Raw genomic sequence first — 17,672 nt, forward strand, 5'->3', positions numbered from 1 at the left:
GGTGCGCTCGGCAAAAGAGGCACTGGGGCGCCTGGATCGGGGAGACTGGCACGAGCGGGTCGCTGAATACTTGTTCGTGCAGCACATCACCCCTCATGCGGCCACAGGGCGGAGTCCTGCCGAACTGCTTATGGGCCGCCGCCTGAGGTCCCCGCTCGATCGGCTGCACCTGGACTTTGCCGTGGCCAAACCCCCAGGCTGTGCCAACGCACCACGGTCATTTGTTCCAGGAAACCAGGTCTTTGCCCAGAACTTTGTGGGGGACATTCCTTGGGTGCCAGCCACAGTAGTGGGAGTCACTGGACCTCGCTCGTACCAGGTGGCACTCGAAGACGGACGCTAAAGGCTCATGAGGTGAAAGAGAAGCCAGAATTAAAGAGAGCGCAACCTGGTGTCCTCTGGGACAGCCTCTCCTCCATTGCTGAACTCCCCCAGGCTGGCCAGAAACACAAAGAGCTGTTAGGAAAACATTCTTTAAGAAACAGATAAAGGTTCCTGGAAGCTTTAAAGAGGGTTCCAGAATTTTCTTTAGCATGTAGGAGTGGCACTCTAGGCTTGATTGGTGTCAGCTGGAGGTGCAAATAAAGGGAGGAAGTTGCAGGCTGGAATTTCCGCAAGAGGAAAACACACAGAGACACTGTTAGCACGCACACAGACAACAAGGTTGGAAGTAAGACAATGTGTGCTCCTGATACTGTGAGTTTTGCTGTGTCAGGATTGTTAATTACTGGACTGAGATTATGCCGTACTGGACTGAGATTATACCGTGCTGGAGAGCTAAAGAAGGAATGTCAATAGCTTGTATATAATAGTAACAGAAATGCCTGTGCGACAGTCAAGCAATAAAGAAACTCTTGACTGTGAGTTTGAGTATGACTCCTGTTCCTGCCCTCTGCCTCCAGGGAAAGCTTCTCTCCATGGTTTTGTTGTGGGAAATCAAAATGGCTGTCTGCTGACCCTGCTGGCTGGCCTGGAGGAGACAGGGCTGGGGTCCTCAGCACCTGGGGGCCCTGCCAGGGGTCTGGGGTCTCAGCGGGTGCCGGGTGATGCCACCTGCCAAGTGAAAACACCAGATTAATGCTTCAGATACTGGAATTGAAGAGCAGATTTAAAAGTCACGAGCATTAACATGTTGTGGATCTGTAAAATGAGACACTAGAGTTGCAACATGAAGAGTAGCAGATATAAGGATCATGCCCCCTTTGATGAAGGATTTATTAGGTGCACATTGACTGGCTAATGTAAGCCAGCTCTTCTTTTATTATCAATCGACTGAAGGTTTTATTAAAGTATTTACAATATGTATTTTCCACAAAACTATATCAAGATAGTATGCAACCTAGAAAGTTATAATAAAATCTGGAAAAGATCCATAGAATGTACATAAAACATCAACAAATACATTTATTTATTTATTTATTTATTTATTTATTTATTTATTTAATAAAATACATACACTTCTTTATTGTAAACCCCCCCCCAGTAAAATTAAGAAAATCTCACAACCATACTTTAGAATATAGGGAAGTTAAACTACTAAAACAGATTAGAATTACCTCAATTTTCTAAGCATCTGGGTAGGCTTGTATAAACAGGATTTTTATTTTTTTTTAGCAGGTGCCCAAAATTCAGTATTTATTGAACGTGAGAGCTAGGGCAGGTGTTTGACCTTTTTAGTACACGCAGGGTTGCATCCAATACTATTATATTTCGATTAGACACATTGAAATCAGTGCATTAAAAACAGAAATGCCAAATCACTTCAATGGGTCTACTCTGAGTAGGAGTAGCATTAGATACCATCCCAAATCTTTGATGATGAATCCAGTCCAAGTGCCATCTCTGAAAAGTGAGCTGTGAGGAAACTGCTCTGTCTGAATGTCCGGCTCCCCAGGCTGCCTTTGGCTGAGATACTGGCAGACATGCTGTGCCCCCTTCTTTCCTCTGTGCCCCCAGGAGACCCCTTGAGGCCTCACTTCCAATTTCTCTTGCCTGGGAGCCACAGGACACGGACTCCTGGTCTCTCCTCCTCTCTCCTGCGCTTCTGGGGGGGCAGGGAAGGGGCACTCAGCTCTGGGGGGCAAAGAGCAGCCAAGCAAGGTCTGTCCTCCAGCTCTGTCTTCTCCCCAGGAAAGCTCCCAGCTCTTCGCAGCATAGACTGCCCTGCTGGTGCTGAGCATCAAAGGGAAGAGGCATGGCCTTTTGAAAAGCAACAAGTTGGCTTAACATCAGCATTTCATTATTTTCACCAGGAGCAAAGAATTTAGTATATAGCCAAAGTGTGTTTAGGCACACATTTACAAACATCTGTTTGTTCCACCATTTATATCTTTATATTCCACTCCATGAGCACAGTTACCTTTCAGTTGTCCTTGAACCTGGGTTCAAATACCTCAAATGCATCACTTGCTTAATATATACAGTGGTACCTTGGTTCTCAAACTTAATCCGTTCTGGAAGTCTGTTCCAAAACCAAGGTACGCTTTCCATAGAAAGTAATGCAAAACGGATTAATCTGTTCCAAACTTTTAAAAACAAGCCCTAAAACAGCAATTTTAACACAAATTTCACCATCTAACGAGACCATTGATCCATAAAATGAAAGCAATAATCAATGTACTGTACTATAAAATAAATAAGACAGTATTGTAGATGATAAAAATTAAAATTATTTTTTTTCCTTACCTGCACTGATGATAGTCATTGCTTGGATGGGGGGCTTTTATCCATTTCCGAAGTCACACAATCAATAAATCAAATCAGTAGCTGAACTGGGTTCCACACAGTCACGAAAACAAATTAACCGAAAAAGCCACAAAAACAAAAACACAAATACCACTTTTTTCGGGTTAAGAACACGGCAAACCCGGAAGTATTTACACATGCTCAGAAGCGCAGCTCTGGTTACGGACTTTTCGGGGTTCGAACGGCACCCCGGAACAGATCATGTCCGCAACTAGAGGTACCACTGTAGCAAAAATAAAAGCGCCAAATACAGTTGTACCTTGGTTCTCGAACCTAATCCATTCCAGAAGTCCGTTTGACTTCCGAAATGTTCGAAAACCAAGACGCAGCTTCTGATTGGTGCAGGTGCCCCGGAAACAATAGCCGACAGCTGCATCGGATGTTCGGCTTCCGAAAAACATTCAAAACCGGAACACTTACTTCTGGGTTTTTGGCGTTTGGGAACCAAGCCGTTTGAGAACCAAAAGGGGCAAGATCCAAAGGAGCAGAGCTGGGGGGAAAGACAGACAGACTGTGACCTCTGACCCTGCAAGGGATGCTCCTGTTGGACAGGAAGGGAAACCCCACCCCTCCCCCACCTCCAGGGAGTTGGGAGAATCCACTAGGAATTGGGAGGGGGGAGAGTGTGAGGCAATGAGAGAGGGGGGGCAATTAAAGAGGGGCTTTATAGCCTCAGGATTGTAGTGTTTGCCTCAGTGAACGTGTTATGTGGATGAGCCTTCAAAAAGATACAATGCTGGTTGATTTTTCTCCCCTCTGACTGCTGCCTCTTCCCTGAGTCTGAGGCAAATAAATCCTTTTTCCTGGGCTTGTTTGCTGATGGGGGAGGGGCTTTTCTGACCCTCCCTTTACCTTCTGGGTCTCTTCTGGTCCTTCCAGGGATCCACACCCTTCAGTTCATGTACGGGTGTGAGCTGAGGTCAGACGGGCGCAAAGGAGGGCATTACCAGTACGGCTATGATGGGAGGGACTTCATTACCTTTGACAAGGAGACCCTCACCTGGACGGCAGCCGATACAGAGGCCCAAGCGACCAAGAGGATGTTGGATGCTGACTTGGCCCTGAACCAGTACAAGAAGCACTACCTGGAGGAGGAATGCATTGAGTGGCTGCAGAGATACCTGGAGTACGGGAAGGAGACTCTGCTGAGGACAGGTGGGGGGGCAGTGGGGGGACGGGGGCTCAGTGGGGCAGTTTTCCTACAAGCTCCCCTCCCCCCCTAACAGTCTTCCTTTCTGGACCAAACCCTTTTTTTGGTGGGGGAGGCAGAAATAAGTTTGGGGCTCTGGGAGGAGAAAAGGGGTCACTTCAGAGTATGATTGGGGGGGGGAGATGCTTAAAAACACCCCTCATGCCCCTTTGGCTAGAATAAGGCATGGCAAAAGACAAATGGGGGGAGGGGGCAGAAAGAAACAGCAGGGAAGGGGCCAGGAAAGCAAAATGCATTTTAGGTAAAAACATAAAATTGAAATGGACAGATTTGAGGCGGGATACAAAAAACATTTTGCCTTTACACTTGGGTACATACCTATGGGGAAAGTCTCTAAAACTAAATTAATTAACCTTTTTAGAAATAGAAAATGTGTGAGGAGCCCATGAAATATGGATGCAGCCCCCTCACTAAGTCTGTAGGTTAGCCACTCATGGCCTAGAAGCAGAGAACCTGCACATAGTGAGAGAGTATGGGCATTCCCTCTTCTACCTTCTTATATCTTTTATTTGTGATGAATTTTACTTTTTCCCATGGAGAACATTCAGAAGTGTCATCTTCCGCAACCCCGTGCCTTGAAATGGTACAGTCCACTCTTCTGCCTTCAAGAATCTGGCACAGGGGCCAATCAAATGATCAAGTGTTTTGACTGGCTTTCTTCCTGTCTCTCTTTATTAGCTTTGCTGATACTAACATTAATTGAAAATGAAATAATTCTAGCACCTTCCCTTTCTGCGGACTGACACATACATATTAGCCTCGCTTAGAGAGATCTGAGCAAATTCATCTATGGGGGCCTGGTGATAATTCACCCCAAAGACACTGAGCATATTTGTAGGTTGAGGATTTCACTCCAAAAGCCACATGGAAGTGTTTTCAAGGGTGACAACGTGCAAAGGAGGCTGGGAATCATCCTCTTTGGGACGGAGGTTCTGCTGAGGACAGGTGAGGGGGTGGGTGGGGAGGTCTTGTTTGGGCTTTCTGTGGGGAAAGGGCTTGACCTTCCTTCCTTCCTGCTCCCCCCAGCAGAGTCACATCCCCTCCTAGACCAAGTTAACCAGTCCAGGCACTGCAAAGCGAGTGGGATCCTGGAACAGCCCCTTCTGACAATAGCTACCCAGTTTTTGAACAAGGGTTACATTCTGTGAATCGTGCCTAAAGCCAACATTGTGTATAGTCAAAACACATTGGATTCAAGGGCGACTGGGTTGCCAAAGTCCTTCTTCCCCAGACGCCCGTCTCCTCTTTTGCGTTTTTAGAATATTTTTGCCAAGTGCGTAAATCTGTATGTGCACAAGTTAAATGTGCGCAAGTTGCCGGCTTACTGGGCCTCCTGGTCTGCCCTTTCCACTCCAGGGGAGGCTGCCATGGAGAAGGGAGATGGGCCCTTTCCAACCTCAAGGGACCCTTTCAGGGCAGGCGGGAGAACTAGAAAGGAGCTCTGTCTTTCCCAGGGCTGTTGGCTTTGTTCACTAACTATTGGGCTGAAAAGTCACAGAGAACAGAGAGCAGCGAGTCCAGCATTTCTTCCCCCTCAAGAGAGGAACCAGGATCAGTCTGAGCTGCCCTCAGTTCATGACTTGCAACTTGGAAGGATCTGGAAGAATCCCGCCATTGGGGACCTGGTGAAATTTGCCCCCTCAGCCTAGAGGTGGCTTCCTGGGACTATCTTGGAACCACAAGTTGTGTTAAAGCTTTTTAAGATGATAAATTAATTTGTGCCTAGTCCTCCCTCCCAAAGGAGTCTGCTTTGGCAAGCAAAGGATAAAACATCTAAAAACAGTTCCAGCATATACACTGACTGGGGAAGATGCCAAGGCAGGTTGAGGAATCCCATTTATACTTAGTTCTTTTTAATTTCTGGAGATGTGAGATTCTGACTAGGTTTCCCCTTGGGTCCCTGCTCCTCTGCTCTTAAAAAATACAGGTTTCCTTCAGGCTCCCGTTGTGGATGTCTCTCTGTTAACCCCAATGCGGCCCTTTTTGCAGAGGCTCCGGTGGTGAAGGTGACCAGGAAGGCAGACTATGACGGCCTGGAGATCCTCGTTTGCCAAGTCCACGGCTTCTACCCCAAGGAGATTGAGGCCAACTGGGTGAAGGACGGGGAGGTCTGGCAGGAGGGCACCCTCCGAGGATTGGTCGCCCCCAACTCGGACGGGACCTACTATCTCTTGCTCAGTGTCCAGATCGACCCCGAGGAGAGGGAGCGCTTCCAGTGCCGCGTGGAGCATGACAGCCTGGAGAAGCCTCTGGACGTGGCCTGGGAGAAGGAGCCTGGTGAGAGACAGACAGACAGACAGGAGGGGAAGGGGTGGGCTCTGGGAGGGGGATTTCCACCCAACACCTCCCTTCAGCAACAGCACAGCTCAGATGGGGAACCCCAGTTGCATCCTGTCTTTGTCTCAGGAGGGAAGCAGCTGAATCGGAATCTGTAGATGCCTTTTCTGACAAGTGTCTCATAGGCCTTAAACTCAAATTGGAGGTAAAAACTGGCCATCACTTTTTGCCTTTAAGCCCATGTAGTTGTGATGTCACAGAATGTGGCCAGACGTGTTATTTCTCCAAAATCAAACGACCTCCTCCACATGGCTGACTTACTTACACTCCCTGCAACTTCAGTTAAAAGAGGGAGCCCCGGACTGACTGTACTTCACAGTGAAAAAGATTCTCACTCGCTCCTCATCACACTCAGGCCCGGCTAGAAAAACTGATATTCATCTCCACTCGGCCCAAACACCCGCACACCGCTGGGAAGAGCAAGCAGGAATTTTAATAACAACCCTTGTCTCTCACACACTGCCAAGAAAGCTGCGCCTGCAGGAACCAAAGCAGAATGTCTAAGAGCAAGACTCCCTTTTCCCCAGCAGGAGCCCATGAACGCATATCCCCACCCACACCCCAGACTCCCCTTCTCACAGGCAGGCAAGCGAGAATTATGGAAGCGGCCCTTGAGCCAAAGACTCACACAGGCAGGGCAGAGGGGACCAGGGCTCACTCACCAGCACTACGGACTTCAGAGATTCTGCACAAACAAAAAAACCTGGAGATTTTGCCTCATTTAAATAATTGGTCTGAACAGACATTTTAAGTTTGAAAAAGAGGACGTGTCCAGGAAAAACCTGACATATGGCAACCCTACACAAGATGCTTCTTCCTAAGGGTTTACCATATTTTTCGCTCCATAGGGCGCACCTGACCATAGGGCGCACCTAGTTTTTAGAGGAGGAAAATACGGAAAAAAATATTCTGAATCAAATGTTGCACTAAACTATTCAAAGCAGCAAAGAGGGTGGCTCCTGTCTGCTTTGCTGCTTTAAATTGAGCCTCAGAGGAGGGTAGGAAGGGGAACCATGGCTTATCTAAGTCCAGTTAATAATGCTGAGCCTGACTTATGGCCATCGAGATTAGCCTGGCCGTCTCAGTGGAAATATGGGGAGGCTGAGGTGGAGTTTCCAGTGGTCAAAGTGTGGTTGTGTCTGTAGGAATCAAGCCTAGTCAGAGGAATTGGCCACTCTCCAGGCACCCGGCTTGAGTTCCTTGTTGACCTCCCCGTCTGCGACTCCCGGCAAGATCAGGCGAGATCTCAATCGGCGATCCTCCTCTAACGTGAGAAGAACACACCACTCCTCCCCTGCCATCCCCAGGGAGGGGAAAGAGACAGACAGAAATGTATTTACATGCCTTTATTTCTGTCTTTCCAGCAGTACAGAGAAACGTGTCTCTTAACACCATCAGCAGAGAGAGGGAAAAAAACTCCTCCCCTGTACTTCCAGTACAGGTCAGATGACACTCTGAGCTAACATCCTGTGCTCAGTACAGTGAATAGACTGTTCCTCAGTTCCCACGGAACAGTCCCAAACATCAACATCCTGTTTGGCTTTCCAGCCATCTGGAGCTCGCTGCCGCATTGCTCCTTTTTCGTAACATCCTCCCCCAAAAGAATCAATGCGTGTTGCGGCGAGCAGAGCGTGATCCAGAGAAGAAAACAAACAGTTGTTATACACATAACACTCCCCTGTTCCCCTTGGAACTCCTCGCCACTGGTTTCCCCAGTGTACCTCTCTGGTTGTCTGGCTTCCAAGGAATGAGTGCATCTGCATTACCTTGGCTAGCAACTCTCTGTTGTGTCTTTGTCTCTGACTTAGACACAGCTCCAGCCTGTCCTCGGTTGTGTACAATAGCAACACATGCAACAGCTAAGTTAGCAAACTCTTTTGAGTACCTCTTGGGTGGTACACCCTTTGTAACTCTCTCAGACCTTCGTATGAGGTGCTGATCTTCTCTGCTCACTGGTTTAGCCTCTGGACTCTGTTGAGAACCAGTACCAATGGTAAACAGTGGTTCATCCTTCACCTGTGAAGGTCTATCCATTGTGTGAGATTTCCTCTCAATGACTGTGTCAACTGAGCTCTTTGAGCTATCACTGTCATCACTCTCAGTACCAGTAAAATCATCATCATCATCTGAATTGTCCTCTGTGGGAAATGTGTGTACTATCACTCTCTCCTGTTCAGGAGCACTCTCTAGAAATCTTGTGAGAATCACCTGACCAGATTCAGACAAAATTACTCTGTAGAGACCCTTTTCATATCCCACAAAAATGCCTCTGGCATTCTTTACTCCACCTGGAGCTTCTGTTCTCACATGAGATCCAAAAACTTTGAAATGGGCAACAGAAGGTTTTCTATGGAACAGTTTCTCAAAAGGATAACTTCCCAACTCTTTTGAAACCTTTCTCAACCACGTATAACAATACGACATTAACGACTCCGCCCAGTACTCATGTGGCAGATGTGAACTAAGCAATTGTGCATTCATCCCCTTTTGCAATTCTTTGTTCACCCGTACACAGACATCCCTGTTCCACGCTTCCGCTGAAACAGCAACCTTGTGTCTTATCCCTTTCTTCTGCAGGAACTCCTGAAAATCCTGTAAAAGAAAAATTTGCTTCTCATCTGTGAAAAGACAATCAATGTTAGCATCATGCATATTTTTAACCTTGTCACAAAACTCCTGAAACCTTTCTAAGGCTTCTTGTGGTTTCTCTAACACATAAATCCAGACAAAATTAGAGAAATGATCCACACACACAAGATAAAATCTTGCATTGCCTCTAGATGGTGCTAGAGGACCAATCACATCAGCATACACCCGCTGAAATGCCCTGTCGACCCTGGTCACCTTCTTGGCGTCCGTTTTGGTCACACCTGCGAGAGAAATCAAATTAGACTCAGATGAATTACATTCCATGTAATCACTTTGTTCATAAGTCAACAAATACAGTCCATCTTTCTCTCTGGCAGAAAGATACAACTCTCCATCTTTGAAGATCTTGCAGCTCTCAGCATCATAGGACAGTTTCAGTCCTTTCTTTGCAATCTGCGAAACACTCAGCAGATTGAACTTCAATTCAGGAACCAAGTAAACATCGTTTATAGTCAAGTTCAGACTCTCAAGATACACAGTCCCTATCCCGGTCGTTTTCAGCTCCTGACCGTTGGCCTGTTTCACAGCGAAGCTTTGCTTCTTAAACGTTGAAAACAGTTCTCTGTGTGGGGACATATGAACCGTGCAACCCGTGTCGATTACAAACGAGTTCTCAACATCTGGCGTGGTTCCTTTCGACATCAAAGCCTTTGCAGGTTTCACCGTAGACTTGCTATGACTTTTGCCTGATGCCTCAGGCTTTGCTGAGCGGCCCTTTACTCCTTTTGGCTGGCGTGGCTTCTTACAGTTCCGCTGAAGATGCCCAGCCTGTCCACAATTGTAACATCGGACAACGTTCAAAGCTACAGCATTCTCTCCAGTAGCAACATCAGTGGAGGAATTAGAACTCCGTTCCTCCCTCCCCCTGTCCTTTACTTCCAGTGCAGCAAGCCGGTCGTGTTCATTCAGAACCACGGCACACACTCTCTCCGCGGTCAAGTCCTGGGCCAGTAGGGAACCAAGCTGACTGGCAACCGTTTTGTAAGTCCGATTTAGGCTGTTTATCATCATGAAGCAAAACACTTCCTCCTGTAGACGGAAATTGTGTTCCACCATCTGTTGGCGCAGATATTTCATCTCCGTCAGGTGCGCTTGAACATCTCCATCAGGCGCAAGCCTCAGATTGGTCAGCTTCTCAAAATACAGCAACGCTGAAGAACCAGCATCCCTCTGATGTGTTCTACGCAGCGTCTCCCAAATCTCTCGCGCATACTCTAAATTCTGAATATGCACCAATTGGCAATCTGAGACACACAGAATTCCCCCACCTCGTAGAAAAGCCCGCAGGAGCCGCGCAGCCTTTAAAGAGCGCGCCACTTTTGGGGGCTTTTCCCCGAGGAGGGAGAAGGGACTGATGCGGCCAGTCAGTCCCTTCTCCCTCCTGGGGAAAAGCCCGCAAGACCGCACGAAGCTTGTGTGCGGCTCTTGGGGGCTTTTCCCGCCTGCCTCCCCCCTGCATTCGTTCCATAGGACGCACAAACGTTTTCCCTTGCTTTTTAGGAGGGAAAAAGTACGTCCTATGGTGCGAAAAATACGGTATGTCTTCCTTGAAGGCCTGTAATGCTGGGCTCTGGGGGGTCTCAGAGGGGAGGGAACCCCTTCCTCTCAGGGTCAGGACAGAGAAGGCTGAAGCGCCTGAGCAGGAGGAGATCTGCTTTTAAGTCTGGAGTCTGTGATGAAACAGGTGTGCCTGTCAACTGTCTTCCTTAAATGAATTGGTTATTTTGAAGACCTCTAATGCTGGACTCTGGTGGGGGGGGAAACTCCCTTGTGTCGGGGCCTTGGCCTATAAGGAGAGGACCTTGGCCTATAAGGAGAGAGAAAGAGGGCCTGCTTTGCACACGTAAAATCCTCCCGGGCTCATAGCTCAGCACCTCCACTCAAATCTCCTGCTTGAGGCCTTGGGGAGCTGCTGCCGCCAGTCTGAATAAAAATGTCTCTTTTTTTTATAATTATGTTTATTAAAATTTTCAAAAAAGAATACAAAGGAAAACAGAAAAGAGAAAAAGAAAAAAAGAAAAAAGAAGAGAAAAAGAGAAACAGCAGTTTAAAAAGTTTACCATAATTACATTCCATACCCAATTTCCTTGACTTCCCCACACCTGCCCTTCTTGTATTCCAATTCCAATTTTTAGCTCAGCAATTTTTATCCCCCCCACTTTACCTTATTTCCTCTAATTCAATTATCTTAAACAAATTTTAACTTCTAAACCTCTATCTTTATATTTCAAAACTTATTCTTAACATACTTTCCCTAAATTCCTCCATCAATTTAATTAACCTATTTAAACTTAAAAATCCCAATCTTTATACACGAAACACTTATTTTGATAATCTTTTGCTAAGGTCGGCCCCAAATCTCTCCCCAAATTCCCCATTTTTATGTTAGTGGCAAAAGCCAACTTAATTAAAACAGAATCATATTTTTACACCCTTTAAATTCCCGAAGCCCTCCCACCCCCTTTCCCGGTTTCGATCCCCAACCAAAGTCCATCAGTCCATCCAAAATCAGCCTGGCGATCTCACATCCGAGGCACTTAACCCTCTCTCAATTTCTCTCTGCCGGTTTTCTTGATAGTCCTTTATTTTAAATTCCGAATCTCGAAGAGGCTCTGTTCCAGTAAAATCCATATTTCTTCCAGCCAGACCTCCATATTTAACAATGGAGCCAAAATCTTGTTTCTTGCTTCTCATAAGTTCAAATGTCCCAAAGGCTCCAAACTCTGTACTGTCCATATTTATATTCCATATGTCTTCAGATCCCCATAAGAGGAGATCTCTCCAGATTCCATTCTTCACTTCCAGCCAAACTTTCATTGTCATGTTCTTATTTTCAATTGTTTCCAACTTAACAGGCCTCTGGCTCTCTTTAGCCATCTGCAACATCCCAGCGCCTCCTTCTTTCTCATATTCTTTAAATGGCATCTCAGATGACTCAGACTCTTTCTCCTGTTTGGCTATAAGGATTTTTGTATCAGCAACAACACTTCCCTGTTCATCTGCAGGAGCTTGAATCATATCCTTTCCAGGTTCAGCAATTTTGTTTACTGTTCCCTTCATTGTTATTACACTCATAGTCAAAACATCTGTCTGCTTCTGTAGATTTCCCAAAAGACGGAAGGTCTTTTCCAGTTCAGCCAGTATTTTTCCACTTACAGCCATTTTTGTAATGTCCTGAACCCCCTCTAGAGGGATTCTAGTTACTTAATGACAAATTAACCTTTTCTTCTTTGTTTTTAACAATTTGTTACCAAATTGTATCAAATGTAACCAGCAAAGACAGCAAAGACACAGTTCTCCTTTTCCCCCCCAGCTTTGACAGCTAATTTGACAGCTGTCAAAATCTATAAACCTCTTCCACAGGCTCTCTCCCCGATCGCTCCCGGGTTTTGGGGGAGGGGTGAATTCCGTTCTCTTATCCTCCAGCACAGTCACTTAAATTGGCCCAATATAAAGTTAATTGCACTTTTCCACAAAAAAAAAAAGACATTCACACAACCTTAGTAATAAAAATCCTTGCTTTACGATGTTTTACAAGGCGGGCAGGTTGACTTCCTTTTTAGCACCTTACCCGATCTTGCCGAATTCCCAGAAGTAATTTTCCCTTTTAAGTCCAATTACCGTGTTACTCACGGGTCGTTACTTTTGATCCAAAAGTTCAAAAGAAGAAGTTAACGCTCTCCGTCCATGGCATGCGGCTTCACTCAGCAGGGGAAACAGTCGAACTCTCAGCACCACACCTCCCTCCGTCCCCCGTTCCGAAGCCTTTAAAAAGGCTTCTTTGCGGGTCGGGGGGGCGCGCAAATGGTGCCCACCGAGTCACCAGGTCCACAGGCTTCAGCGCCTGTGGTTTCTAAGGGTCCCCGCGTCGTCGCCGCGGCAGAACCCGACCCCTGTTGAGCAGATTCCCTCCGGAGCTCGGAGGGAATCCGCCATTAGACGATGGCGCCAACCCGGAAGTCCTGAATAAAAATGTCTCTTGTCCCCTTTCAGTCAACCTGGGGCTCATTGTGGGAGCCATTTTGGGTGTCATGGCTGCTATCCTGCTGGTCTCTGGGATCATCATCTTCATCTGCAGTAAGTAAACCCTGGATTTGTTTGCTGCCTCTCCTATGTCCTTCTGTCCTGGCCTCCAACTGGGAATGTGCTGGTGGAGCCTTCCTGGCAATTGTGGCTGGCATCCCTACAGAGACCCCTCCCCACAAAACACTCTTTGAATATGAATCAAAACTCCTGTTGGTCATTGCTTTGTGCTCACTGTGCTCAGGAAGTTCACTTCCCACCTGATGTTTTAATCCATCTTAAGCCTTCAGTCCTGTACTCACTTAGCAGGGAGACTTCCTTACAAATTTTTAGGTGCCAGATAAAAACCTTTCTCTCCAACCAGGCCTTTGGCCTTTTAAATGTGTTTGTGGGAGCAGAGTTACTGGTTTGTTTTTGCTTTATTGTGTATTTTGTGCTCTCATTTCGTATTTTTATGGTGTAAACTGCCCTGCCATCTTCATTAAATGAATAAATAAATATTGATCTGGGAGGATGCTGTATTGAACTGAATAGGACTTTCTTCTGAGCAGACTTGCCTAGATTTGCACTGTTCATTATCCCTTCCTTCCGCCCCCCCAGGGCAAATTTAAGGATTAAGAGTCTGCTGGGAGTGAAATAATAATCCGAAAAGGAATAAGTACCAGTAAGTGAAGGGACTGGATAATGTTTCCTTCTACCCTTTGGAATTTGTCCACTGCCTGGTTCCCATGTTGATTTTTTAAATTTACTTTCCTCATTTTTTTCTACTTCTTTGTAAAATGAGTTCCTTGAAAAGATCCCTTTCTGGACTCCCCTTCCTTGGAGGTGTTTGGAAGAGACAGGAGAAGCATCTGCTGGGAAGGTTTCAGTATCTGAGAGCCAAATGGTTGAAATAGGTCTGGGTGGCCTCTGGAGATTCCTTCCAGCTCTGACCTCCTGCTTTTGTCTTCACAGGGAAATCAGCCTACGAAGAAACCCCAAGTGAGTGACTCCTCCCCTCTCTCTGTCTGACATATTTCCCCCCAATATGGAGCAGGAACAGGTTTCAAAGAGACAAAACTAAACCTGGTGGTGGCCTAGTCCTTAAGCCCAAGATCCTGATGGAAAGCTTAAGCCTGTCTGCTCAGCCTGTCTGGGGACAGAAAGGGGTCCCTCAGGGCCAGGAAAAGGCTGCAGAGAGACTGTCGGCTGAGGGAGGGGCTCCAAGAAGGAGCAGGAGGAAGAGCTGAGGGTGGGGGGGGAGAGGGATCTCTGGGGGTTTAATTTACTGGAACCTGAAGCTAAAGATTTGGTTGGGTGGCTCAAGTCTGTGGATGTCAGGAACCCTCCCCTCCGGATTTTGCTCCCTTTCTCTCTCCCCCCACCAACCTTCTGCCTTTCTGTCCCCTTCCTACCCAGATTGCACCCACCCTCGCTCTAGTCCCCCGCTGCCTCCATGCCAGGCTGTGCCCATCTCTCTTTGCCCTCCAGCACCTGCTTCTCCCTCCAGTGCTGTCCTTGAGCCCCCTTGCCTCTGGGCTGCCTGTCCCTGAACTCTTCTTAGGCCCCTCCCCATATTGAGATCGATTTCGGATGGGGGTGGAAGGAGGGAGGAGAAGGGCTTCGGAGGTTGCATGTCCCTCCCTGGGATCCTGACTCCTGTGTTTCCTCCCTTTTGCAGCAAGTGACCAGGGGCCCGACAGCTCCGCCAGGGGTAAGTGGGGGGGCAGGTGGGGGCAAAGTGGGGCTCTGGCAGAAGACTCCGTGGGGAACATCCCCAAATGGGGAAAAGCTGTTACCCCCCCCCCTTGGGGTTTCCAAGAGTGACATACTCTGCATTGTCCATTGAGCTGAAAATCGCTCTTGTGACTCATTCTATCTCTTCATCTGAGCTCCTCTACCTGACAAGTGGGTTCTACGCTGGATCTGAATGAGAGATCCTGGAAGGGGTTCTGGAAGGGATTTTTCCTTCCAGTAGGACTGCTTTGTGTCCTGGTATTCCCCCAAAGTGTGCAGTTTGGCTCACTTGCTTGAGCTGCCCTCTGCAGGCATTTGCTCTGCAGGCCCATTTTGGTGATACTCCTGGCATATCTTACGTCTGATCTGACATGATGAGGGATGGTGGCTTTCCTTGGGAGGCTGGACTAGATGTCCTTTGGGTTCCCACTTGCTCTGTAATGCTGATGCCCCCACACCATGATGTTGGCTTAACTTTGAAACACTCCTGTTCTTTATTTCTGCAGTTTCATACCAGCCTGGTGTGTGAGATGAGACCAGAAGGAGCCTGCCCAAGTTTGGCTGTGAATTACAGAGGCTCAGAGCTCCTGCTGCCCTTTAATGCTGTTCCTTAATCCTGGCTCTCACCCATCCATTCTGACTCCAGGTGTAACTTGAATTTGAGGGTAATCATGCTTCTCTGATGGATTATGGCCAATTTTGCTTTGCAGAAATGTGCTTGTATTAATGAGAAATCCTCCAGATATATGCAACTAAAAGCTTTTAAAATTAATGAGGAGACTAATGTCTCACAACAAATGAAACTGATCTGTACAAAACACAACTTGAAATAAGAGACATTGCACATATTTTTGTAAAGCAAGAAATCTTTAATAGAAATACATTTTAAAAATCATAATATAAAAAAGGGATGAGGAGATTGAGCATCACTTGCAGTGATTTTGATGGTTTCTCTTGGTTATTTGTTGCTGTGGTTCCCTCCACAAGCCCTTCCCCAATCTTATGTCACTCACTTTCTACCCAAATTGAAGGAAAGGCAACATCTTTACGTGTATTACGCGTGAAATAGGCTAAATTGTTATTGCCTACCTGCCTCTTGGGCCGCCCAGCCTTTGGCTAAACGGATGTAATGTCATGGAATGTATAAAAGCAGTCTAACTGCTCTGGCTGAGTATTTTCAACCCACCTTCTGCGTGAGGAAGTGAAGAAACTGGCAGGGAGGGATGGTTGGCAGGGATACTTAGATGCTTAGGAGTTGCAGCTGAAAAGAAGGAACTGAGTGGCCGAAGACTAGAGAGGCTGTCAGAATTGGATCCGATTCTGATCTGGAACCTTGCAAGTGTGCCTCAGAAGGTGAAGGATAGACGTTGGCCATTGATCCCATAAAAGCCAAGGAGGGCATCATCTCCAGTTACAACATCTGGATATGGAGGGGTTTTGTCTATGTTGACCAAGAGCCGTGCTCCGGTTCCCCTGCAGATGGGAGGGACGTCCACCACCAGCCCTCTTGGGTCACCTCCTGCATCCCCACAACCTCACTCTCCTGTCTGACTAGATCCAGAGTGGTCCAGAGGTGATCTCTGCTGGAGTTGAGGCCTCTCTTCAAACATCCTCAGGCAGAGCAGAGAATGAGGAGCTCCAGGGGGCATTCAGACCCTCCCCATGGCAATGGCAGCTGCTGAGGCAGTTTCCTCCAGACCCTCTTTCTGTCCCGATACCTTCAAGGCTCCAGTTCTCCAGCCTGGTTCATGGAGCTTCAGGTCCCAGGACAACCAGCTGCTGTTCTCTGGGGCTCCACCCTGGACCTCCCATGATGCCCTGGGGCAGTGAGTTGAGAAACAGGTTGGAGACTTCCGGGTTGGAGACTTCCGGGTTGGCGCCATCGCCGAATGGCGGACTCCCTCCGAGCTCCGGAGGGAGCCGGCTCGGCAGGGGCTGGGTTTTACCGCACCGGCGATGCAGGGACCCTTAGAAACCACGGCCACGGGGGCCGTGGACTTGGAGACTCGGCTAGCACCGCTAGCGCCCTCCCGACTCGTGAAGGAGCCTTTTTAAAGGCTACGGATCGGGTGCCGGGGAGAAGCGTGGTGCTTTGAGTCCTCTGCCATCCCTGCCGAGTGAAGCCGCATGCCATCCGGCGGAGAGCGCTGACTTCTTCCATTGAGAATTTGGACTTTTAACAACAACCCGTGAGTAAATTGGAAATCGGGTTTAAAAGAAGAAAAATTTTTTGGATTTGAGACGAGCGGGGGGGGATCTAAAAAGGAAGTCAGTCCCCCTCCCTATTGTAGACATTTTAAAACAAGGATTGGGAAGCCAAGGCCCAAAAAGAACGGTATCTTTGCTAAAATCAAGAATTCCATGATGGGAAAGTACAAGAATTGTGCTGGAGGAAGAATTGAAGGAGAAGGAAAATGCACCCCCCTCCCTGGGAACCGGGGCGATTGAGGAGTGAGCCTGGTGAAAAGAGCCGGTGATTTTGACAGCTGTCAAAGTAGCTGTCAAAGTCGGAATTTTAAAGAGGATTTTATTACAAGGACCTTGCTGGTCAAATTTGTTACAACTTGATATAATTTGTTAAGACTTGAATACAAAATGGCGAAAATACGGAGAACAATCGGATTTTTGGAAACAAAGTTACAACAACCCCCCTAGAGGAGCTTCGGGACATTACAAAGATGGGCGTAAGCCGGGAAAAATACAACACTTCGGAATTTCACAGAACTGGTTATCTCCTGGGAAAGCTGCAAAACTGAAACTGAATCTCGTCTACAGGGTGTTTAGACTAAAAGGAGACAACAGAATACTTTACTGAAGAAGGAAGGGACTGAACGCAAGTTTTTGTTCCTGAATAACAACAACCCATGTAGAGTTACTAAACTTCTGAATAAGAAAGTTTTAGCAGCGGAACAAGAGGAAGCTGGACTATAACCTTGAAAGAACAATGGGGGGAATTCTATAATTTGACATTTATAAAGATTTAGGAATTAAT

General features: G+C 47.2%; 2 protein-coding genes across 4 annotated transcripts in view; both read left to right on the forward strand.

Annotated features, from left to right (window-relative positions):
• LOC310756634 (uncharacterized protein) overlaps nt 1-17,672 on the forward strand; it is an 820,367-nt gene that overhangs the window by 296,543 nt on the left and 506,152 nt on the right. The window lies entirely within an intron of this gene.
• Nucleotides 1-17,672, forward strand: part of LOC310757058 (major histocompatibility complex class I-related gene protein-like) — a 32,484-nt gene that overhangs the window by 14,028 nt on the left and 784 nt on the right. Inside the window, exons 3-8 of the mRNA XM_083602178.1 lie at nt 3,625-3,900; nt 5,945-6,232; nt 12,935-13,018; nt 13,919-13,945; nt 14,625-14,657; nt 15,187-16,522. Coding sequence (XP_083458304.1) covers nt 3,625-3,900; nt 5,945-6,232; nt 12,935-13,018; nt 13,919-13,945; nt 14,625-14,657; nt 15,187-15,209 — 731 coding nt within the window. The 3' untranslated portion in view covers nt 15,210-16,522. The remainder of the gene's footprint in view (nt 1-3,624; nt 3,901-5,944; nt 6,233-12,934; nt 13,019-13,918; nt 13,946-14,624; nt 14,658-15,186; nt 16,523-17,672) is intronic.

Source organism: Podarcis filfolensis (genome assembly GCF_964270895.1).
Source record: "Podarcis filfolensis genome assembly, chromosome: 2".
NCBI classification, from domain to species: Eukaryota; Metazoa; Chordata; class Lepidosauria; order Squamata; family Lacertidae; genus Podarcis; species Podarcis filfolensis.